The sequence below is a fragment of the Anas platyrhynchos genome, chromosome 5 (assembly GCF_047663525.1).
Source record: "Anas platyrhynchos isolate ZD024472 breed Pekin duck chromosome 5, IASCAAS_PekinDuck_T2T, whole genome shotgun sequence".
Taxonomy (NCBI): Eukaryota; Metazoa; Chordata; class Aves; order Anseriformes; family Anatidae; genus Anas; species Anas platyrhynchos.
In genome coordinates, this window is record NC_092591.1 from 33,217,808 (window position 1) to 33,243,463 (window position 25,656).

General features: G+C 47.6%; 1 protein-coding gene and 1 long non-coding RNA gene across 2 annotated transcripts; one reads left to right on the forward strand and one right to left on the reverse strand.

The window, feature by feature from the left end:
- Window positions 1-3,471: 3,471 nt before the first annotated feature.
- On the reverse strand, window positions 3,472-17,282 carry LOC110354369 (uncharacterized). The gene is made up of 2 exons (XR_011809671.1): window positions 16,822-17,282; window positions 3,472-4,231 (listed from the first exon to the last, which is right to left on the reverse strand). It is a non-coding gene; the product is annotated as an uncharacterized lncRNA (long non-coding RNA).
- A 5,318-nt stretch (window positions 17,283-22,600) lies between these two features.
- On the forward strand, window positions 22,601-24,930 carry CHAC1 (ChaC glutathione specific gamma-glutamylcyclotransferase 1). The gene is made up of 3 exons (XM_027459565.3): window positions 22,601-22,876; window positions 22,972-23,007; window positions 23,177-24,930. The coding sequence occupies exons 1-3, from the start codon at window positions 22,616-22,618 to the stop codon at window positions 23,606-23,608; spliced, it is 729 nt and encodes a 242-aa protein (XP_027315366.3). The 5' UTR covers window positions 22,601-22,615; the 3' UTR covers window positions 23,609-24,930.
- Window positions 24,931-25,656: the final 726 nt, after the last annotated feature.

Sequence of the window (25,656 nt, forward strand, 5' to 3'; positions counted from 1 at the left end):
AACTTTCAAATGCCAATCAATTTCCTTGGCTACCATAAAAATAAACTTCAGATGAAACTCAGAAATAAAGCACCACCTCCCCCTCCCCAAACATTCACCCTGTAGAGCAAATTATGAAAAACAAGCCATTGACAAAAAGCCGAGCAGATGCTCCCTGCTTGCAGTCCTTCCTCGGCAATGTGAAATAAACCCAACAGATGCCTCTCTTAATTGAGCACATGGATTACATACACACATGCACTCTGTCCTGCTTAAAACAAAACACACACAAAAATCAAACAGGAAAATAGCCAGAGAACTCTTCCCAAAGCCCAGGCAAGCAGGAATGCTAAGACCAAAAAAGACTCAGCTCTTCCTGCTCAAAACAAGACAGGAAACCGCATCTATAGACTGAAGGGAGTTGAAATCCATTAAAAACCGTGGACCTGATTATGTATATCCCACAGGGTAAAGCAGGTACAACACATGCCTTTGTGTATCCACACAGGAGAGAGGAAAAAAAATAATGCATCAGCTTACAAGGAAATCTGTGAATATTTACTGGAGGCAGCACTGCACTATGCAGCTACCAGAATAGATCACAGATCCTACACAGGAAAAACAGGAGCTGTGCCTGCTTCCACACAGGAGGAGATGGAAAGCATATGTGTATCTACGCACGTGTGCACATCCCCAAGTCCTTGCCAAAGAAATTACAAGCAAATTAGCTGAATACATATTATGACCTGGGTTTAACCCACACCTTGAGCCAGAAGTTTCCTTGCCTGGGACTGCCGTGTGCTGCCTGCTCACCAGCCTGCCCCGAACTGAGTGCATCTCACAGTGCATAAACTCACTAGGAGGAGCTCTGGGATCCTTCTAGGCTGCACAGGCTCACCTGAATTTCAGAAATTTCCCTCGAGGACCACTGACGATGCCGGGACTGTAAATGTACTGACAAATAATGCCACTGAACAAGCTTACCGGAGTTCTCAGACCCAGCTGTGGACTCACTTCTCTTAGCATCATTTGTCCCAGCTATGGCAAGCTGCACCAAAACCTGGCTTTCAGTTATAAAGACCACACAAATTTGTTAAAAAAAAAATGTGAAAAAGCGCCAATTACAAGAATGGACTCCTGACTACAAGAAATTGGTGTTTGCTCACGTTAGTACTCAATACAAACTGTTCCACAGCTACTCACTGGACTGAGTGATGGGGTGCTGCTCCATGCAGCACTCTGCTTGAGTTGTTCAGCTCCAGCCCTTCATCCTTTACCTCTTTAAACAGTTCACTTATTAGGGGAAACAGACACCGGGATATACCCGTAACTATAGCACCCACTGGTGCTGAGACAACACGCAGCAGCACCGCACCACGCTGATTCAAATGCAGCACAGGGCACGGAGTTTAGTTAGCGAGCATAGAAAAGGGATGTTTGTAGAAACGGTGCTTGCTACGGGACCTGGCTAAAATAGGATAAAATACAAAACGCATTTCATCATGCACAGTGCTTGTCCAGCAACAGCTCTCAGCCTTGGGAGAGCTGCTGAGAGAGCCCGCATTAGCTACAGTGCAACTACAAACATTCAATCCAACAGATGGAACCACATCTGTAAAAACACATTTCAAATACTTGCATTGCTCCTCTGGCATTTTTCATTCACTCACAGCAAAATGAGGGAGGCATAGCAAGCCACCAACAAGCTTGTACTGTAGCAGCTGAAGTGAAAGTTATGTGTCTGCCTTATCTCACATGCCTGATCCATGAATACATACTGATTTTATGCAATTGATAAGACACGCCCAGCACATTTTGCTCACAATCCAAATTCCAGTTGTGGAGAATTGACATAACCCAGTGGCCCTCTGCCACGCTTCACTGTTTTCATAACTTGCATTTTATGGCCTCACTGGAGAGTCAACACCAAGATTCCCCTTCTTCTCTCCAACCCCCACACCATCTCTGCTTTAAATTTTGCCAGCTCAGCTCCCAGAGCTTGTAGTCAGTGACCTGATACTCTGCTAGCCAGTGACACCCGCAGCAGTGAGATTTGTCCCCACGCACTCTCTTGCCTCCTATAATCCTGCCTACTCTGCTCCCAGACCTTGTCTGGGCAACACTGTGACTCAGCTCCGTGGAACTACCCTCCCTCTGTCTCCTCCCTCTGCTGGTGGTGTACTCTTGGTCTTGTGCAGCGTTGTGGCGTATTTCTGTAGCACTGTGGTCTATCATGCTGCAGGATTGGGACAAAACTCCTTCTGATTCACATGCAAATGGCTGTGCATAGAGCAATAATTTCAGGTGTTAGATCAATTGTTCCATGCACAACATCTGGTTCCAGGGACCAGCATGTACTTTTTCTCCTTCCCTTTAAAATCCTGATGGCAAAGCATAACCAGCACCTGGAGGCACTTGCTTCTCCATGGATAGCTCATCCTTCTCCTCTGATTTGCTGTTCAGCTCTTGGGAGACACCTCTAGGTCTTCTGTGCTTTCTACCATGCTGGTCTCCAGGGGACTGTGTCGTGACACCCTTTGTGCAGCTCTCCAAGCCGCTGGAGTGCACCCCTGGGCAGGAAGAAGTCACGGTAAAGTTTAAAAGTGCAGGGCAGGGAGTTGGCTGGAAAATGAGTTCTGCTCCCAGACCATCGTCCTCCTCTCCACCTGGGTGACTCAGGGCTTGTGACTTAACACATACGTACAAGAGGGGAGACCTGAGAGCTGAGGCAGGTAGAGTGGTCCACATCTGGAGATAACATACCCCTAAATGCTATGTGACCTGCGTAGCACAGGTGATCCCACGCTGACTTTCTCTCTTCCATATGCTATAGAATACAAATTTAGTGATGGACTTGCCTCTCACACATGTAGCCGGGTAGTGCAGAACCACCACAGAAGGGCAAAATTCTTCTAAATTTCCTCAATGAGCATCGTGTCTTTCCTCCTGCTGACTGAAATGGGGACAGTGCTCAGACTGTCTCTATCCCTGCAGCCAGCCTACTCTGCAGGCTGCTCTGCACGAGGCCCGCATCATTCCCAGGACAGTCCCAAGTTGCAAAACAGCACCTTGTTCACAGCCATGTTTTGCAAATACACAGATAAATGAGGAAAATACGCAGTTTGAGGAGAGGCTGTTGGTGATGGCATCTTTTAACTGTGTTTTATGACTTATTTGTTGAGCTATTGCTGGCTTTACAACGGTTTTGTTGATTACATTTTTAACTAACTGTCTAGGTCACAGAGGCACCATTCTTGTTTTCATAAATTAAATTAAACCAACTCGTATTTAACATCCAAACAGATCTGTTGAGAGTTAGGTTTATAGCTGGAGAGGCCCACACCAGCCAGAACAGGACCTGACCATTCCTGGCGTCATGCAGGAGCTCTGACGATCCCTGTACCTGCACACGTGGCTCCCAGAATGGTTTGTGAATAGGGTTGCTAAGGTCAAAACTATTGGTACAGAAAATGAATCATCATGCTTTTGAAATTAATCTTCTATTGACACCGTTTAATATTTGCCTTACATTTTCAGCTTGGCAAAAAAACACCAAAGCATTGCCAAAGCATTTTTGTTTGTGCTCATTTGTTCTCTGGAAAACTGTCAGTGAAGAAACACAAGAGAATCTGAACAAAATGTATTTGGAGCGGAAAAAAAATAAAAAGGAATAAAAGCCTGATAACTACAAAAGAAATAGGTCTGCTCTAAAACACCTCCTTCAATTCAGATGCCAGGTCCTGGTGCTAGCTCTCCATCAATAGCTTCTCCTAATCCCACATCTCCTCATATCACAGCAGCTCTTTTCTTCCTCCAGACCTGCTCCCTAGTGATAAAATCCCTCAGTGATTTTCACTGTATGTAATGTAACGGTATTTAATTTTTGGCACAAGTTGCTTTAGAGGAGGTTTTAAAACTCTCCGAAACGTTATATGCAATTACACTGCAGGACACAGTTTCTGGAGATGGAGTTCACTTACATACCAGAAAGAGGTAGAAATTCCCTTGTACTTTTAATTACAATAAGCTTCTTTTACACTGAGACAGTTAACATGGGTAAGGAGTCCTTACATCAGATATACATCTTTTCATATGCAATTGTTCCACAGCCTGGCATCTTCAGCTGATGCGGATTCATTTGGAGCAGGATTTGCTTCACCTCATGGCAGCCACCCAAACGTGAAGCTTCTAGTTTAAGTTCAGGGTTTCTCTAGGGTTCATGCAGAAAGGCAGATGCTTCAAGCGTTCCTCTCTAGAGGATAAAATAAGGGAGAACAAATTGCTTTCTGGAGGGCGACTCTTGGAAGGGCCGGTACCATTAACTGACACTGCGATGGACTGGGTTGTGTGGGATGCGTCCTTGCGCCTGAATTTTCATCCACACTCATCCCCGACATGTCCTTCAGAAATCTCCCTTTCAACCCCAGTCAGCCCCCCTCTCCTGACATACAAGATGGAGTTAATAATGCCAACGCGCCTCGGGAGGATGTTGTGAGGATTCATTCATATCTTTCAGATTCCTTGGGAAAAGCAGCTGCGGAAGTGCAAATTATCATTTACCGTTCCCATCTTATTGTTTAAATAGCAGCTCAGTGTAAACAGTATCTGGGAAAGCAAAACAGCCGCGCTCGAGTGCGCGGGGGCAGAATCGCTCCCTCCTCCGGCACCCGCGGCGGAGGAGCGCTTTCCTTGAGTTTGGGCCCAAAGCACCCGCATTGTGCTTCCATCATCGCTTCCTGTTTGTTACCTCATGACATCATGTCCTGCTTCCTGACCGATTACAACCGTGCCAACTGTTTTTCCCAAGCCCCAACCAGCTTCCCACCCCCCCCGAGCCCCTCCGGTTTCTTCCCAAGCAGAAACACCACAATAAACACCGGCCTTGGCAGAGCCCCGCCATCCCCGTTAACCTCCCCACTGCCGCAGGCACAATTCCCACTCATAGCAGCATGGCCGGGGAAGCCAGGCTGTGATGGGGACAGCCACGACATGGCTGGTGATAGCCACGACATGGCTGGCAGTGGCCACGACATGGCTGGCAGTGGCCACAACGCCTCCATTGAGGCTGCCCCGCGTGCAGCCACCACAGCGCTCACACGCTCGCCCCTCTGGAGCCTGTGCTCGAGGGCGATGGGGTTGGGGGGCGGCTGCATGGCGGCCACCACCCTCCGGGACCCCCGTTTGCAGCCCTGAGCCCCCGGTGCCGGTGGCTGGGCCGCGGTGCCGGGCAGGGCAGGGGGCGGCAGGGGGCGCCCCGGCAGCGCGGCGGGACGGGACCGGGGACGGAGGGAGCGGGGACGGAGAGGGAGGGAGGCCCCGAGGGCTCTCCTGCAGCCACAGCTCGCTGCAGCAGCAGCAGCAACCCACCGCGGCTCGATCAGACAATCATTTATGCAGCACAGTGCCTGCACCAGCCCGTGCACATTACCAGCTTACAGTGCCGTCTCACCACCTGTAAAATACGAACACTGAATAGCTATTGCAGATATATACGCCAGAGGCACATGCCCAGGCCAGCCAGTACAAATGCAATTTCATCCGCCACTATGAAATGACCAGCCAGGTAGGTCAGGAGCCAGCCCCACTACATGTGGGGCAGATCTTGCCACCTTCCTTAGGTCAGACAACCCTAATGTAGGGAAAGGATGAAGAGACCTATTCAGGTGGCTCCATAGCAAGCAACATGCCGCAGAAGAGCATGAGAAAGTCTGAATCCTGTGTTTGCAGAGGGCTCCGAAGCACCTGGCAGGAAAGTGCTATCTGAAGGTCCCTGAGTAGGACAGGTTTTGTGTCCAGCCCCATGACTCACTTCACAGGCCAGCTGGACGTTCCACCAGTGTCGCTGCATTTTCAGTTCTTGTGGTTTGCAATGATTTCTTTATAAGGGCCTTTCACCTAAGTGCCTAATAAGTATATGATCATGTGGTGTTTGCTGCCAATAATTGTTAGCTTTAAGGCGCTGTTTACAAAAAATGCATTAAAGAAGGCAGGCTACATACTGCTAAGCCAAGGTGGTGGTTTGAAAGGCCAAGGTGAAGGGTGAGCTACCTACTGAACAGGGGATGTGTCAGTAGAGGATTTAGCCTGGGAAAATTAGAGAGATGCTGTTGGGGAAGAAATGCTATAGGATGGCAAAGCAAGTGGGAGACCAAGGGATATTGCTTCTGCTCCTGCGACTTCACTTCTGCATGGTACAAAAGTATCTGACTGCTGCTTGGTTATCCATCCACAGAAAGCCAGTGAGCCTGTCGCTGCCAAAGCTCGGCCTGCACATGGGATTGCTCAGAACAGCTCAGTGGTCAAGGTGCTGCTGCAAGCTTGAGGAGATGAAGCTTAGCAGAGTGCCAGTGCACTGCATCTGGCTGGCACTTTATTTCCTCACATCTCACCTACAGTAGGCAAAAAGAAAAAAAACACAACAACAACAACAACCTACTCTGTGCCTTCACCTTTTGCCTGTCTTGTCTAAATAGACTGTAAAATATTTGAGGAAGGAACTGTCCTTTGCTGTGGCTTTCACAATCCTCAGGTGCTTCTGAGCCACAACACACCACACAGGAAAGACCCTGGACATCCTGAACTCCAGAATGAAGACAGAGTGGCTGTAACTGTTCTACCACAATAGTAACAATAATGGAAAAAAAAAAAAAAAAAAAAAAAAAAAAAAGCTGATTTCCCAAGCTGACACTAAATTAACGTGGTACATGCATGCTTTTAATTAGCTGTTTTCTTACTAAAACATCTGGAAATAAGTCTGTGTTGCTATCAGTGATCCCAGAGCAATATAAAGCTTTATGGCTACCCCATTTATGCATTGTTGTTGGAAATCTGAGCGGGCAATGGTAGCAGGGTATGTTCTGATTATTAACGTTATTGTGGACTGTCCCACCGCATGCTACTGTGGGGCATGTTGCTGAGAACAGGCTGGAAAGGAACAGATCATACCATGCAAATCCAAACTGGCAGCATGTGGGAGTGGGTGAGAGCTCCAGTGCTGAAGGAGCTCTTCATCATGCACCAGTTACCACATGCAGATTTTATCTCTGGATAGCCAAGTAGCTTCATCTGTGCTGGAGGGCAAGGAGAGCAGTGGGAAAGAACAGAAAGTATTTGCAGCAGATCCATAAGCCTCACACATGCACACAGAGTCATGCAGCCCCTCAAGCACCAGAAAAACAGCATCTCTGACCTACCCTGTAGAGCTGGTAGAAGCCTACAGAGCGGTCACAGCCTGTGGCTATAGCACTGAGGCTGTGAAGGCTTAGGGTAGGTGGCAGAGATGATTGCCTCTCATGAGAGGCACCTTAACTGAGCAGAGCTGTGGGGTCTCTTGGAACTGAAAATGTAGTCCTCTGCCATGGTGCAATCCGACTAATGGGGAATGGAGCAAAGGGGCTAACAAAGTCAAATGCCCTGTGCTGCATGGCCACAGGCACGCGCTGTTAGTGTGAGCAAGTTTTGTGGCCACAAGGATAGCTTACTAATAGTTTGAGTATATAGGTGCATCATTGCAAGGTCATGGATTGAAGATAGCTGCCCAAAGTGCCTTAAAAAAAAAAAAAAAAAAAGAGCTTTGCTTAGCTGTGGAACTACAACAGCAAGGTCACAAGTGACTCAGTAAATAATAAGTCTGTACCGCAATGGGGAATGCACTGAGGCGTTACAGAGTGCTGCCTGCAAGGACAGGTGCCAGGTCATTCTCCAGAAAGGCAAAGGCATTCAAGGCACCACTGTGCAACCACACAGGACACCACAGGATAAGGTACTCCCCACCCCAGATCTGCAGAGGTCAGCCATTTCCCAGAAGAATGGGGGATGTCGTCCTTTATATTTTGCTAACCAAGATACAAAGCCAGCTTCATACTAGTGTACTTGCACTGACTCCAGCAGAGTTACATGGGTGTGAATCAGGATCACAGGAACTCGGGTGAAGTGTCTATTCCCTCTCTTCTCCCTGCTCCTTCTGTTCAGGCTCTACAGCTGCCCTCTGTGCAGAATTTACCTTCTCTCTCCTCCATTAGGTTTTGTTGCCACTACAGATTACAGCAGGTGCTTCTACAGTGCTTTGAGACCCTCTCTCAGTGGGGGCTACCTTACCATTGAAGACAAACACTTCTCCCTGCTCTGCCCTCCACCTTTCTGTCACTGTCACATTGCAGGATGCACCCATGTTTCTGTAACTGACACAAGCTGAAGGCAACGCTGAAAAGCCTCCTTTTGGCTGTTCTAAAAACAGGCTGCCAGAGCTGATCCCTTTTCCTTAAGGAGCCTCACCACAGTGCTATACATCCTGTGGGCATTTTATTTCACTTTTTATCAACAAATACCTCATTAGCTCCATGCTTCCTCTCCACATTCCAGGCCAGCAGCTGATGGTGAAGTCTGAGAAGAACTATGAGGGATGAACCTGCTCTTCGGACCACTGAGGAGCTCACTTTCCATCTCTTCAGACTTACCCCCTCGCACTTTCTTGTGGAGAAATTCCTGCTAGCTCAGGATGATATTCCTGCCAGACTCTGAATGTCATCATATGGAGATCTGCTCCCACACAGAAGGGTGCAGAAAGGATGATGTGCTAATGAGCTACCTTCTTATCCCTGCTGTCAGATCAGTGACTCTCCCTCCTCCTTTCCCATTCCCCTGAACTACAAATGCAATTGCTTTCCAGCAGCACTGCAAAGAGCCCAGTCCATCTGCAGCCCTGGAACCCCTCCAGAGGGCAAAGTCTTGGCTTTGAGCTTCAAATTATCTTGTCTTTTCTCTAGAGAAGAAGGAAGGAAATACCAACCAGGGCACTGATGCAGCCAGACCGAGCTATTGAAACGAGGCCAGCATCCCTCTTGCCATCGGACTACCCGGGCTGTCCTCCTGCCAGCGCTCAGCAGGCCAACATGTGCCTGTTGCCACCGTGTCACTAGTGCTGCTACTCTGCTTGGCAGCACGGCTGGTGTCTGAGCCTGCGCCCCCATGCCTCTCTCGATACATCACCCACCATGGTACCTCACACCCAGCGAGCAATATGAAATCTAATCCAGGATGGATATCTCAATACTTAATTTATCTCCCTTGTTCCATAAAGAACTTTACAATTTCTTCAGTCTCCCCATGATTAGACACCTGTGGTATGTCTACTGGGCCAGATCTAGACAAAATACACTGTCATCTTGAAAATAGGAAGAGTGGTATCTCTTGAAAGGTTCATTTGAACCTTTACTTTAGCGCATAGAGCATGAGAAAAGGGTGATTTAGTGGGACCTGACACGTAACTCTCATGTTTCTTCCTTCTCCCAACAGCACCATTATAAGGAGAGGTCCAAGCAGCAGCATGAATGCACCTGAGCAGCTGGTGGCCTCCCAGTCCCTTCTACCATGGCAGGGGAAGGCAGGTACTGCAGGAGGCTCCAGCCCCTCGTGCACATGGCCTGGGTGCAGACAAGCAGGGTGCTCTGATATCGCTCACACCAGCTCCCACTTAGCCTTGGGCAAGCCACTTTCCCTCCGCTGCTCTTCCCAGGTGTAAAGTGGGCTAATACTTACTCACCCACCTCTGAGAGGGATAGTTAGTCCTTACTCATCTGCCTCAATGAGTTAGGCTCAATTAGCCAGTATAAAAAGAGTATCCTCTGCACATTACCAGAGGATACTGATGCAATGCCCGAGCCTGCTCAGGCAGGAAGCGTGCACAGGTTAGAGGCAGTGGATACAGCAAGGTCAAGGCTATGGTTCCATGGTATTTGTGGTCTGTTGAAGGCATAAAATCATCTCAAGATCATTTCAAGTGTCCTGGTTATCAGCATACCTCTTTCACATCATCTCTCCACACACAGATTAGAGCTTGCTGAGAGGGCAATAGTTCTGCTTAAGGCCCTCAGAAGTGAATGAGAATGAGCAGAGTGGAAAAGAACTGCTAATAAATAAACTGCTTGGGAGGAGGAACAATCTGCCTGCCCAGAGCTGTTAGAGAATCCATAGATACAACATTTGACAATTAACAGCATCTAAGCGTTTCTCTCATACAGAGGTAACATACCAGGAGAGAGATTTATCCATAAAAATTCACAAACAACTAATAATGCTCTCAAATGGTGTTGTTCCCCAGTTCCCTCACTTAAGAAATCTATGCCAGACTTTTTTTTTTTATTATTTTTTAATTTAAAGGGTCATACTGAGAGCTGAATGCTGTTTTCTGTCTTTCCATTGTTTCTCGGTTTCCCCATTTACGGCTGTTTCTTGACTAACCTGGTCACACAGTATGAAGTGATTTGGTTTTAAGTCCAGCGCACCACGTGTCCAGCAGACATCACGGAAAAGCTGGAGGATTCAGCTTGTAACCATTTTCATCCAATTTCTTCTGGGAAAAGGCACGTGTAGCCCCCAGCTGGCCTTCCCCCATGGATTTCTCCCGCTTTAGGGCTCTTTACATGTTCTTTACTGCTAGTGCTCAGCAACCTGATGCAACCTTTGCTACTTATCTCACCAATACCATGACATGCCACAGTGACCTCTCTACTCAGGGACTGGGTTCTCTCACCTCACCATGCATTCCAGCATGAGCAATATGCAAAGCATGCTAGCTATTACACACCCACACCGTGACACCTTTCTTCCATAATCGCCAGCACAGCACCTTTTAACTCATTTTAATTGTTCTCATAATCACCCTCTGCCACACGCATTCTAAAGAACTGCCAAAAATAGCTCAAAGAAAACAGGCAAATTCTGATACAGGAAAGTGGCTGAAGCTTGATGGGGATTATTTCTCAGGCTGGAGGTTTCACGGAGGTTGCTATAGAGCCTGTTTTTGACTCTCCTTTGGTGCAGAATTCATCATCATGCAAGAATTAGAAGAGCTCACACCTGCTGATGTTTGAAAGAAGATGCATGGCAGAATTAAATGTAAATTCAGCATACAGCAAGTCACCCTGACTTGAAGGGAGGAAGAGAAACAGTTCTTGGCTTAGATTTTCTCTTATTTATACTTATATACTTGCTTAACTGCAAGAAATGCAGCCATTAGGCTTTGCATTAGGTGAAAAGAGCCCTCCTCAGCTACATCCATCCCCATTGCAGGCCAATCCATCACATCACAGTGAAATCTCAATCCTTGCACTTAACTTGCCTATGCAGTTATCCATCCACAATTTACTCATTCACAAGCAAAAGCTGTCTGCTCACCCATGGAAATCCAGCAGCTAAGAAATCCAAGGGCTCTGCTGTGCTGCTTTGCATAATATGGCAATGCAAACTTGGAAAGCCCGTTTAATGAGAGCTAAAGGGAAAGAAGAATACTGGGAAGTGGATATGCACTCAAGCTGCTGTGCCAGCAGATGTTAGCTTAACCTGTTGCATAGCAGTTTGTGTGCCCTGCTCATTTAAGCTAAAATGTGTACTACACAGTTCTGCCAGCAGGTCTGGAGGGGCAGTGAAAGAAGCAGACCATGTGTGGGAAGCTTCCCCACCAGCTGGATCTAGCAGAGAATCCCACAGCATCAGTACGAGGAGATCTCATAGCATAGGCTCCGATTTCAGCACAGGAGGTAATGAAGTGGGGGACAGGCGAGGAACAGGTGGCCAATAATTCAACTAGAGATGAGTTATTAAACAGTTCCTGGACAACAGCCTGATTCCCTCAGCCTTCTCCAGGATTGAAGAGAAAAGACACGGGCAGATTTCTAGGGATCCTTCATACCTCTGACTCTGAAGGCATCTGTTATGCACAAACTCACACTCAAATTAAAGGAATTACTAACTGCTTAATCTTAAGCACATGATTAAATCCAGCATCAAGGTATTTAAACACATTTTTAACTCAACAGTCTTCACACAGGATCCTCTGCTAATTTTGATCCAGTCCTGCTTTGCAAAGATCCTTATTTCTTGTGCAAACAGAACGTGGTCTGATCATAACATTACACACCGAGATGTCAGCTGACAACTGGGCAGCACTGTGACTGACTGTACTTTGCTGTTTGAAGCAGTGGAATTTAGAATAAAGCTACAGATGTTGGCATTAGCCTCCAGTACCAGACTTTAGGAATAAGCTTCGACCAACCAACATCACAGAGAGCAGGATACAACTGGCTTCTCCCCCCGCATCCACTTCTGCTTTAAGCCCCTCTCCCCCAGACAGTGCCCATGGGCTCCAGCTCACATTGCAAGCTTGCTGGGGACTTAGCAGGTTGCAGCCAAGCACTATAGAAGTGGATCCCGTGAGATTAGAGGGTGAGTTAAAAGGAAAAAAACAAAAATATTATCCTGAAGAGTTATTAGCCTCTTAAAGGGTGATAAGGCAACAGCCCTCTTGTTTTAGCTGGCACAGATCTTCTGAAGTGGGAGTTCTACTGGAGACAAGACTAAAATATACGGGAAAGCTCCCAGTATAGTGCAGCATGATATGTGTGTATCCCACAAAAGAAGGGGCTCTGCACCTCCCAGCCCTGCAGAGAGCAGGTGCACGTTCATCAGAAGCTGGAACGCGCACGGTTGTACAGCAATTTTGTTATAATGGGCTGGGGACTGTGGGGTTAGAGCTTATTTATTTTCTTACAGGTGAGGTGGAGTCAAAGGATTGGTTTCTACCCGATACACACACACAAGAGGACAGAGAGTCTTTCCTCGATACTGCAGCCTGTACCAGGGTGGATTTCACACATCTTCGAAGGCCTAAAGTACACATGTTAGCAGTGAGTTGTGAAATCTTATACCGATGCCACCATCGTGGGAACGTTTCAGGGCTTTTCCATGAAATAAGAGGAAGAAAATACCTATCAAAAAAAGCTGACTGTCAGCTGTTGTCCTGGCACCAGTCTAGTTATTCCCACCTCACAAAAATCTGGCTGTGCTCTCCCTAGCCTGATGTAACCTCGGGCTATGTGTAGCACCAGCATTAGTAAACAGCTGGTGACGAGGCCTCTGCGTGAGTGCAGCATTCCAGTTTAATCATTACATCATGTACCAATCACTTGGGTTATGACTTTGATATTCCACTGACACACCAGTCACCAGCCTCTAGCATTCGTGCGACCAGGGCATACACAGCTCTAGGGGAAGACTCCCCACAGCCCGTACTGTACAGCTCACTGCCAGAGCTCACGCTGGCCAGTAGCAGGGAGGGTGCCCTGGTAAAACCTCGATACAGATTGCCCCCAAACTATGCCACACTTTATTTTGCACTGTCACAGCCAGCTGGGTGTCCCTGGCAGATGAGTGCTATGGGTGAGGTACAAGGATGCAGGTGGAGTGCAGGTTGGATTAATTTAAGTTGATTATTTGTGAAAAAGTAAGTAAACCACATCAGCCTCACTTCTCCCTCTTCTCCACCTCTCCCCAAGAAGTCTCATAATTTTTCAGGGCCACAACGGTCCCAGATAACTATAGCTTTACACTATCCTTTACTCCAGCCAAAGCAACTGCGCTTCCATTCTGAGCTGGTGGCTTTTTCACTGCCACCATGCACAAATATAAACAACTAGACAGGATATTTGGCATTGGAAAGTTTTCACAGCACCTCAAGCTATCAAAGAGCTGCTGAGAGGTGATACTGGGGGAGGCGGGGGGAGCTGGAGTCACAAGGAAAACTTTGGCCTGGGTATAGATACATGGAGTTATTGGATTCAGCATGGCTAAGTTTAGCTTCTGCTCTTAGGTCAGTTCTTATTTAGCTTGTGCTCTTAGGTCAGTTCCTAAAACCTCAGCATGTAGCAGGGGCTGAGATGTAACAAAGCTAGAAACAGGAGAAGAGTTAAAATCCACAGTGGAATGATGTCACAGCAGAGCTGGGGAAGGTTGGTGCCAGGTCAGGATCAATAGCAGAACCAGAGCAGACAGGGGAAAAACAATCTCATAGGGCATACAGATAGGTCAGAGTCAGCCAAGAGAGAAACATCAGGACATGGTCAGCGAGTGCAGGAACAAGTTCAGGTGCCGCTGCAGCTACACACACAGAGGAGTTACCCAAGCAGACACAAGAACAGGGCAACAGGAATCATCTTGTTCTGCCAACACTGGGTGCTAGTTTAGGACATGCAAATTATAACACAGGCTCTCGATGACAGCTCTTGATGGAGCAGGGCTTTCTCTGCTGGTGCCAACAGGTCATGGACAGCTGAGGAACTCTAAAGCGTAGCTCAAATGCCTTCCCAAGTGATCTTAACCAGCCAAGAGCTCAGGCGCTGCCAGCCTGCATCGTTTTGCAGTCCATCTGACAGCTACTGTGTGGCCCTGCACCCGTCCCTCGAGTCACCGTGTCCCCTGCACAGAAGTGGATGCAATGCCACGTGAGTCACTTTCCTGTTGCCTCTCAGTTAAGACCAAGGACCACAGCACTGTGCTGTTACCACTGCCCACACGCGGTGAGGAAGCACACCTGGAACATCTCTGCATCTTGCAAAATCTCCTCTTACTGTGCATTTGATCTAAAGGCTGGCAGCAGCCTTTTCACCTCATGTTTGCACTGGAAGCAGGGAAGCTGCAGGTGATTCATGGACTGGCTGCACAGTGCCCCAAGAGCCCAGCTTGTTCAGGCACTCAACCACAGCACAGCAACACAGCCAGAATTTCGTGCAAAATGCACCTGTGCCTCATCACACCCAGGGAAGAGAAGCAAAGGATGCAGCCTCTAGGCAGTGACTTCTTGCCTCTGCCTGGTGCCTCCAGGTGCGGTCTTGATGACACAAAGCTAGGGCAGAAATGCTGATGAGCACGGTAAGCCCAGCTGCTGCATCCACGCAGTCGGAGGCTGCCCTTCCCACAGACAGCAGCATGAGTCACGGGCAGCAAGGTGCAGCAGCCCAGCGGCTCCCGGTCTTTGTACGTGCCTGGAGTCATGTTCCCCAAATCACACCCCCTCGCACAGTGCAGCCACAAGGAATTCACCCCACTTTACGCTACTGCTCTGACTCACCCCGGGGATCTTCAGGGCCAGTACAGCAGCAGCCTGGACCAGGCAGCTGGTGCCTAAAGCCTGGGCGCTGAGGTTCTTCCTTCCTATCTGCCTCCTGTTACCAGCACAGCCTGAGACTTGACACAACACACCCCACCCAGCCTTGTCTCCATCATCATGCAGGACAGCACAACTGTTCTGCCACATGGCTCAGATTTTGCATATGGGATAGAAAGGAAACTTGAAAATAAATAAATAAATAAAAAGCAGTAAAACACAGGTACGTCTGTTTTTGTTTTACAAGCCAAACAACCAGAGTCACTGCCAGTCTGGTGACAGACCACCAAAATCATTACTTCTCTTAAAAAGAGGCTGTTCCATTTCACTAGAAAAATTCAGTTCCCCATGATGGAAGTGATAACACCAAGCTTTCAAAGGCTGCTACAAAAACTCAAAGGCTGCAAAGTGTGGAAGGCACCAGGACCACCCGTGGAGGGGTCACAGCCACCACACACAGCAGCTCTGGCCAGGCAGGTGCTTTTCTCTTCTGATCTTGCACATGGTCAAGCATAGGAGCACAGTGCCCATTACCAGCAAGACACAAAGTCCAACAGCCACTGAGTCCTGTTGAGTACTCTCAGCTGCCCAGCCCTGCAAGTTCTTGCTGTCCCCACACACAAGAAGGTGGCAGGCATAAGGCTCCACAGAGCAGCTTGACCGGCACCCAGGCAGGAGCATATGTGACTGTGGAGAGATGCTCAAGAGGGGACCTCTGGCCCATAGCATGGAAAGGGCGTGCTGACAGGCTGCTGGGCAACACGTTACTCATGCCTTTGTGTTCCCGGCTGAATGAGTGTTTCCGCAGAACCTGTGCACATGCAAGTCCTCCCTGCCTGCTGTCCTGGCACTCGGCTTTGTCTTCTGGGGCCTCACACAGAGACAGCCTGATCTGACACACAGATGCTCTCTCTGAATTAAAGAGCTGGCAGAACTTACTTATCATATTTGCCAGGGCACCACAAGGCAGACAGGCATCGCTTAGCAGGTGTGCAAGTCATTTCTTGGCTTATTAAGTGTTTTTTTCCATAACATTTTGTTCTAAATAAATATCATCGTGCTATAAGGTGGTGATCATTAGTGTGTTCTGTTCCTCATCTTGAGCAATTAGTAAAGGACAGATCTTCAGGTCTGCTGAGCTAATCATGGCAAGGCTTAGCAAGGGAAATGGCATACCTAGGTTATCAAACTACAGGGAGAAGAAAGCAGGCTTTTATTTTGAGACAGCCGAGAACTAACTAACCAGCCTAAGTGGACATGATTTCAAAAATCACAAAAGGAGTAGAGTTACTCTTAAGCCAGAATCTCTCATATTAGTACAAGAAAACCAAACACATTGGCCCACATCTACAGCTATTTTTAAGTATCAAAGCAGTTCTCAATACCAGAGATACTACAGTACCTCAGTACCAATACTACAGTCTGGTACAGTCTTAGTACCAGAGGTACTACAATATAAATACAAAGATTTTCAGCTGCTTGCTAGAGGAACTCTCTCCAGGAATCAAAGTTCTCCTCAGGCAGAGACACAGTCTTGACAAACACTTTTTTTTTTTTTTTTCCTTTCCCAGCATAGCCAAGTTTAAAGCAAAGTCTGCCAATATTTGTCACTAGCAAAAGGATCTGCTTGATATGATCTACCTCTCAGGGTGATTCCTTAGATGACAACAACCAGACTTTTTAGCAATTTCAGGAAAATATAAATCACATTTTCTTATATAACAGCATGAAACATTTTGTTTTCCTCTGCATTAGGCATCACATTTGGTAGCTCCTTCGCTCACAGCAACACTTAAACGTTCAAAACAGTGAAATGCAATGTGAGACATTCCTACACATAACAAAAACTGTAATAGAGAAAGAACCCAATGAAGGAGGAGCATCCTATCAACATAGCTACTTACCTCTCTTTCTCCACACAGATCTCACGTGATGAGTGGCTGATTAATTGCTTTGAGTGGAAGGGCAACACACATATCTTCCTGCCCTAGAGCAACCAAGAACCTAAACATAACCACCACTAGCCTCCTTTTTGCCTTGTTAAGGATTTGGATGAGTTGAGCAGTAGCTGGGGCCCCTTTCTCTCTCAGATGAAGACTATTAGTAACAGCTGCAGGTGCAAAGCCCTGCCCTTGGCCACAGCAAGGAGCAGCAGTGCTGCTGGGGAGCTGGCTGCTCGCCCTGCAGTAGTGCACACTGGGCTCTCCCAGCTGGCTGGCAGAGGGAGGACGTGGTTCCTGTTTGTGCTGCGTGGTCCTATTCCAAACTTCGCCACTATGAAGCTTCTTGTGCTGTTATTACATTTGGGAACCTGCTGCTCCCCATCTTCAGAAAGCAATCCAGCTGGTTCTGGTTCTTTCTTAAAGTTTGGTTGCAGACCTTGTTGTAGCTCACTTTGCTGACAAGTAGGACATGAATTTCAGCCTGCTCCCCACCCCTCCCTTCTAAACTCCAGACAATACTCTAACACCATCTGGTTTGGGGTTTCTCAAGCAGGTGAGATGGTGCTTCAGTGTCTGCATATGTTCTGCAGCTCTTGCTTTGCTGTTAGTACTTCCTGACGCTAAGTTTGGGCCTGCTGGAGGATTCGTGGTTATCCTCTTGCTAGCAGTGTCTAGGCTTTAGCAGAAAGGAATCTATAACATCTAGGCGTCAAATAAACAATGCAAACAGTGTTTGTTATGGACACCCTGTGATGACGTGGGCAAGAACAGCTGCAAGCAAGTCAGGTCAAAACTTCATCACTGTAAACTGATGAAGCTTTTCTGACACCACAAATCTCCAGAAATTCTGGAACTTGGTTCCAACTGACCAAAGCTGTACTCGGGCTATTTCCTGTGATGACGGAAACTTTCTGTTCTTCAAATGCATTGTCTTTCATTTTCTATGTTGCATTTCATTTTTCATGTCTCAAATATGGGCACTACTTTCTGTTTTCCAGTCATGTGGTGCCTGCCCCATTTTGATATATTTACATTCCTTACTTATGAACTCTTGCTGCGTCTGTTCTTTCACCTCTCTTGACACGAGCACAGGAACTCTTAAATCTGTGCTTTTGTTTCAGATATGGATTTTTATTTTTTTAACAGTCATAACAATCACCATCCTGTTTGTTAATGGTTTGCATCTAAGCCATCTTGATGCTTATATCACTGCTTGGAGTCTCACTTCTTTCTTGATCCATTTTTTTTATTTGACTAGAAGGCTTCTTACTGAGTTTTTAATCTAAAAAATTCTCTAAGCTCCTGCAACAATCCTCCACACTGTCTCCTCAGTCTCTGTGTACTATGTCTGCCTTTAACCAAGATAAAATCCAGTCTGAAACTGAAGTTCTGATTCCTTATGGAGAAATTCTTTATGGACCAGTACTGGGGAACCTCAGCAATCAGTCAGCAATAAGGAATGTGACAGAGGCAGGATGACCAGAGCCACCGAGGCCAGCCCCTGCCAGCAGGGTCAAAACCACCCACAAGCTCAAAGTAGAGCTGGGTTCTAACCGACTGAAGCTATACTCAGGCTATTTAATGCGATGCTCCTGAAATGGAAACTTTATGTTCTTCAAATGCATTGGATGGAAAGGTACAGTAGGTAATAGGTACAATTGACAGACATCGCATGAGCTCTGTTGCAGTTAAACCCAGATAAAGTGGTTCCTTTGCTGTTGCTGGTTCAAACGTGGAAGTAAGGGTGCAATATAAAAAATTTGCTGCTCCAAAAGTTAGGATGTTCTTGTCAACATCCAGACTATGCTACTCATGTCCATCTAATGCTCACGTACTTCTGTGCCGATTCAATTTGAACAACAGCTCCCTTCTTTCTCTTCCTCCCTCAGTCACCAGGATAAACCCCATGATGTAAAACAGTCCCATTCCCATTTGCACAAACTCAAAGTGAGAATGAAAGGGCAAGTTGGCAAAAACCATACTGCAGAAGATCACTTCTGTCTATAAGACTAAAAAGCCAAAATGACGATACAGGGTTTTCTTCAGAGGACTTCTCAGTAAACCACCAGGCCACTGGGAACTGATAGCACATGAAAATGCTCTTTGGATCAATGGATTACTTTTTTCTTTTTTCCCCACATGTAACTAGTTCAAATACTAATCAAGTCTGTCATGACTTAAAACCCATTCCTACCAGTAATCTTTAGGATATGAATCGGGCACACTGCAAAAACAACCATTACAACTGATAATGGTCAGAACTGAATCAGCCGCAGTGGTGAAGTGGACCAGCAGCAGCAGCTGAAGTTCTGTCAATCAGAAGAATCCTCGAGACTGCTAAACTTTTCTTACTGTTGATATGCAAACCATCTAAACATGGAGATTTGCTTCACTGCCTTGTTTATCACCTGTACAGGTCCTTTGTATACAAATTCTTCATTGTCCTGTATACAGAGACTTCTATTTTTTAGCCTGGTGTCCCTTTAGTACTGTATCTCTCAGAGTTAAGGGTTGTTCTCTTTAAAGTACTGGTAAATCCTTTGCCATTTGTTCTTTTTGCTCAGGACTGCATTTACCCCCAAGAGTAAAAGCGGTTAGCAATGAAAGTGCATTCCCTTCAGATGCAGCAAACATCCAAACACACCACTGCCTACTCTGCCATGCATCGTTCCTGATCCCCAAGCTCCTGTCTGGAAGCTCTGACAATGCCACTTCTGTATTTGCATGTGTTTGAACTAAGGACATCTGGGTATTGATATGTGATATGTTCATATCTGAAGGCCTGTAAATGCTGTAAGAATTGGATTCAACAAAGAAATAATGGTGATGCACATCAATATGGCAATGTGCGTATCAGAGGAATGGTATTGATTTACATCACTTGAAAATGTTTGTGGCATTGTTTGAACTTCACCTCCAACCGCAATAGCTGTAATATTTACTGAAGCCTCAGGGAAAAGAGACATACTTGTTTTTTAGAATCTCGTCTGCTCATTGGAGAGAGAGAAAAGCGGTGCCAGGCTGATGGAGGAAGATGTGGTATTTGAAAACAAAGCAGCAGTCCTCCTGTCCCCGGTCAGTACTTTCTGAATAGAACAACTTTTGGGAAAACCCAGTGCATGTTCTCAGCATATTGAATCAAATAACAGCCCGAAATGCAAGATGAAGCTAATGATGGTTTCAATCCACTGCTATGTGTCATGCCAGCCCTGTTGTTGGTTACTCCGGCTCTGTGGTGATTCATTGTTATCCTGAAAAACAGGCAGCTCTGGCACTCTGTTAGTCACCTGGCACTAACATGGAGAATTGCTCTGGGGAAGCACGGCACACACTGCTGAAGAGAAACTAGGCCTTCCTTTTCCTGCAACCTAGGAAAAACAGTTTCAGGATACAACAAGTAAAGCTACGGCTGGCTTTTCCTCCTTCCTAAAGGTTACCAAGCCAAAATAATAACAATTGCTTAACGGCAGGGAGAATTTTACATATTTTTTTTTATAATTAACAGACTACAACCATTATCTTCCATTCATTTTTCCCTTTGTCACTTTTAAACTGAAGTCTGTTCCTTTTTTTCCCATCTCCTTTTGTTTCTCTCCTGAACCTACATCTTCTTCCTTAACAGTTAACTCCATTGCTGCGCCACGTCCTCCCTCATACCTATTTGAGCATTCCTGTGGTTTAGTTTGGCAGGCTGTTCTCCGTGCCTTACAAATGCAAGCTCCAACACTAACAGAAACTAAATCTTCTCCTTAGCATCCACCTGCTCTCCTTAGCTCCTACATGTATGTGCTTTACTCACATAGCCACATCTCCACCATCTGCAAGATACCTCTTCTTCTCAGCCCCAGCAAAGATGAAAGCTTGAAACCAATAAAATTCTTAAAGTCTTGCTGCATATGCCACAATTTCAAAAATAGTCTTTCCTCAGGCAGTGCTCCTAATGATAGAGCAATATCCCAAAGTCTTTACACAAGAAAATCAGGGACTTGACTTCAAAAGGTGTTTCTGACCTCACCTAATTGATCTGGGTGTAGCAGCACTGAAGGGAGCAGAAACCTGCAGCGTTCAACTGGCGTGGGTTCTGAATCAGGTCCCTAAGGGTTTTAGCTTTAGGCATTGGCTCTTGACTGCAGATCTGGGCTGGCTACGCAGCAGAGTCTTTCAGAAATACCATTAAGAATGCACTGCAATGGAAAGGAGCTATTTTTCTCCCTTAGTCAACGAGCATGCAGTCACTTCCCAGTAGTGTATTTTTTATTTCTTTATGCAATTTTCCTTAGCTGTGCTAACAGATCAGATATTTGTTGCTTCACTTGCAAGACTGATGTATACTCTGGCTCATTTTTCAGATGGATAAAATTCAAATCCTTGGGAAAGTTGAAGAGGCAAGATTTTTTTTTTTTACTGGTATCACTAAGAACAGAACCTAGCAAGAGCTTCTTCACCTTATCTTTTAGGCTCTGATTTGTCTGTCGCTGTTTGTGCTTTTGCCTGATAGAGGTAATGCAGCTACAGCCAACTGTTTCAATACTTTTATTAACTATGTACTTGGTGTTTTGCTCAAATTGCCTTGATGTTAGCAAGAAAAATTTTCCAGAACTAAATATGAAAAATATACACTTGGTACAATGGGATGCAGAGGACTGACTGAATGCACAGATGAAACTGGTTTAATTTGATTGAAAAAACACAAGCGTGTAACTGCGTGGGTGTGTGGCGTGGAGGGCTGGGAGGACTCAGAGTCGCCCCCATACCTGTGAGCCTGAGTAAGGTAGGGAAGGTGACCGAGCAAAGCACAAATGGAGAGAGTGGGAAAGGAAAATTAAGGAGCTTTAGGCTCTGTTAACATTGACCTTGTGAGGGGTCATCCAAGGTAAGTCAGAGAGCCCATCGTGCAGGGCAGGGGAGAAGGGCGTGCGACATACGGCATGGGGGGCCAGACGTGGCAGCCACGCAGTCGATGGCACCCACAGCGAACGTGGCAAGGCACAGGGAGCACCCACCACAGCCCGTGTGTTCCACCCTGTGATAAGGAATGGGAAGGTGGGTAATGGTTGGAGGGGATCCAACAGGAAACTAAAGAACAGACCGCATCTAATCGTTCCATGCGCTCTATTTACAAAGGACAAACACAGCAGCGAGAAATACTTGTATATTGCCTCCACCCCCAAAACGAACAACTCTGTGATCTGTGCCCACCTCCTGAGCCACCAGGACCTGCCCAAGGCCGGTTTGCAGCCGTGTGTCCGGGACCCGAACAGGGCAGGTAGCCCTGGGCCCATCCCCACAACGCGCAGCACCCACCCCAAGCCCCCGCTCCAGCCTGGCTGCAGCACCAGGGGAAACGCACTCGGTTTGCCGGGTCCTGCACCATCTCCTTGAATTTACGTGGATTTTATGGCGCCGATGCCCACCCGTGCACCTGACCCTCAGCTCCCTTGATGCCAGGCGCTGCTGCTTCCCCCGTTTAACGCCGGCCCCATGGCGGAGCCGTGCCCCCCTCACAGGCAGCTAACGGCCGCCGCCGCGCCCCGCCTGACGCAACCCGCGCCCCGCTTTGCCCCATGCGCGGCGAAACACCCCGCCCGCCTTGCATCACCCGCGGGGCAGCCCGGCTGAGATGAGCCGAGCCGAGCCGGGCTGGCCCCGGCCGCCAACCGGGGCCGTGCGGGGCGGGGCGGGGCGAGGCGGGCCCGGCTCCGGCCTTTAAAGCCCGGCGGCGGCGTGTGCCGCCTCAGCAGCGCCCGGCGCCGCCATGAAGCGGGATCCGCAGCGCCCTCAGGAGTGCCCCGGCCGGCCCCAGGGGCAGCCCGAGCCCCCCTCTTCTCCTCCTCCTCCTCCTCCTCCTCCTTCATCCTCCTCCTCCCCCCCGGAGCCGCCGCTGTGGATCTTCGGGTACGGCTCGCTGGTGTGGAGGCCGGGCTTCGAGTTCACGTCGCGCAAGGTGGGCTTCATCCGCGGCTACAGCCGGCGCTTCTGGCAGGGGGACACCTTCCACCGCGGCAGCGAGAAGGCGGTGAGCCAGGGGGCGGCCCCGGGGGGGCGGCTGTGGGGCGGGGGGGCTCTGCCGGGCTCGGCTGCTGACGGCTCTCCCTCTGCTCTGTCCCGCAGCCCGGCCGGGTGGTGACGCTGATGGAGGATGGCGGGGTGAGTACGGTGCTGGATGGGGGCTGCGGGGTGGGCTCGGCCACCGCATCACTCCCCTTGGTGCCCTCGGTTCGTGGGGATCCCCGGGTGAGGCGGGCTGGGGGCTGCTGGACGTGCCCCCCTTCCATCACCGCCCCAAACTGACCTCCCTGCTCTGTCTTCGTTGCAGGCGTGCACGTGGGGTGTCGCCTACGAGGTGTGCGGGGAGCAGATCGCTGCGTCGCTGCAGTACCTGAACATGCGAGAGGCCGTCCTGGGGGGCTACGACACCAAGCTGGTCAAGTTCCACCCGCAGGACAAGGATGCTGAGGAACCCATCCAGGCTCTGGTTTACATTGCCACCCCCCAGAACCCCTCCTACCTCGGCCCAGCGTCTGAAGAAGACATCGCAGCGCAAATCATGGCCTCAAGCGGTTGTGCTGGCCACAACATAGAGTACTTGCTGAGACTGGCAGACTTCATGCGCTACTTCTGTCCTCAAGCAGAGGATAAACATCTCTTCTCCATCGAAGAGGCTCTCATTTCTATCCTCCCCTGCATGTGCCACACAGAGGACACCCTAGAAGAAACTTCAGGTGTCCCTCAGAAGACCAAGAGCTGAAACGAAAGCATCTTGCAGGGCTTCAGTGAAAGGGACATAAGGAAAAAACAGTAGGGACAGTCTTAACTCTGAAAAATATACTAGACTGAGTGAATGAAGGGAAAGCTAGCAAGTGGGTGGGGAGGGAGGAAGTGGAGGGGCTGTAAAACGTGTTTGCTGTAGGACTTGTGATTAGGACCTGTTACACTCCTTACTTGTAGCACCAAGACAGTCATCACGGCTTTCCAGGTGGGAAGCAGGGGTCTTGGTTGGAACTTTGCTGTACGACTTGCTTTTGGGGGTCAAACCTGAAGCATTCATCTTCTTAAGAGGGGAAAGAGGCTCATTGACTTTGCACTTTTTTTTTTTTAACTTTGAAGACTAGTTGAGCAGGACTTGACTGGGTTTTAGCAGTATATATGCAATTCTACCTCAGGCAAAAAGCTGTTTGTGTCGTGGTGACTTAAGCAGGTTCTGCCAAATTTCCCCCTTCCCCCCCCCCCCCCCAACCCCACCTCCAGTGCAATATTAAGTGAACCTTGCCTTAAGTGGCCTCTGTAGGCTCTTGTGAATCCTACTTCCTTATGTTGTAAAGGATCACACTAATGCATTTATTTTTCTAAACTGTTGTGTTGTGTTTATTTATATTGCATATCCCCCCCTTAGGAGATATGTCTGAACTGCCTGCTTATGTGCCACTGTGTGTGTAGCCCACATTCAACCTTGCAATTGTGCCTTTGAGTTTTAGATCAGTTTTCTGAGGAGCTATGCCTGCTTTAATGACAGAAGCTGTTCTCCAAGCTTCACTGACCTTGTGCTGCTACGAACTTTATAAGAAATGGTCCTGTTGTAGCAACTCTGTACTGTCTGGAGGAAAGCTGCCTGGATGCAGCAGCACTTTAACTAGCCCTGTATTAGATAAGCCTCTTCTGCTTCAGGGTAACACAGGTTTCTGGTGAAGCATTTGAGGGTTCTAGTTCCACACCTAGGGCTGAGTCTGTCTGGTGCATTTTTACTTGACTGCAAAGGACCGTCACCGAGCATACTTGCAAGTTTGGGAGTTCCTGAAATGCCTGCTCTATCACGTGAAGCATAGGTACTGCTGCAAGCTCAGGCTTCTCAGCTTTAAACATACTAACAGCTTTAAAATCCATCGTATTTCGAAAGAAAACTGCTGCTGCTACTACAACTAGCAAGAGAGCTGTTGAGAGCTGACCTCTGGGATGTTTGACTCCTCCCAAATACTATGTTTTTTTTAATAAAAATAGGGAATGTTTATATTACTGTGGCTTATATGTATGAACTGATGCTGTGCCCAGTAATAAACTGACAAAATAAATGAATTTTTTGTACTTTTTTTCAATTAGTGATTTCAAATTGATCCTCATTTTTAATGTGCTTGGCTTTTTTGTTTTGTCTGTTTTTTAAACTTTGCTGGTAATACTGCTGTAGCCCCCCCCCTTTTTTTTTTTAAAGTCTTATTTCTGAGCAGCTTCCCTCAGCTGGACCTACCAAAAGATGTACATTTGAATCTTTCCCTTTAAGAAAAGTGGGTTCAGTCATTTTCTCAGCTTCCAGCTCTTGTTGACTCTGGAGTACTAGTACTGACAACAAACAAGCCAGCCCTCCTGACTGTACAGAGCAGGCACAGAAATGTAATGCTCCCTTGGCAGGACAAGGGCCTTTTGCCTGAGTTGAACTTACCCTTGCTGTTTCCAAGAAGTAATAGTGCAATGACAAGAATCTGCCACCCCCAGCTGGCTCTGCTGACTGCAGTGGAGGAGAGGTGTTTTTATTTTTTTCCTTGTTTTGTGCACAGTTGCTGCATACAGGGGTAATGGGCAGCTGCCCTTTTGCCTGATTTCTCTTGTGACCAGCTGCTTCAGCACACAGATTACAGTATATACCTGTACTGCCCATCTCAAGATAGGAGGGAGGGAGTGAAAACTAACTGAAACAACTTAATTTACCACTAATTAAAGGCAGGTGCATGTTTCAGAGGGGTAATAGTCTAGAGAAAACTACGCTTTCCCTGTTCCACGGAGGCTCTCACTTCAACAGAGCAGCTG

Coding starts and splice junctions, on each gene's coding strand:
- CHAC1 (XM_027459565.3), top strand. CDS start 22,616: ATGAAGCGGGATCCGCAGCGCCCTCAGGAGTGCCCCGGCCGGCCCCAG. Junction 22,877..22,971: donor ACCGCGGCAGCGAGAAGGCG/GTGAGCCAGGGG, acceptor TCTGTCCCGCAG/CCCGGCCGGGTGGTGACGCT. Junction 23,008..23,176: donor CGCTGATGGAGGATGGCGGG/GTGAGTACGGTG, acceptor TCTTCGTTGCAG/GCGTGCACGTGGGGTGTCGC.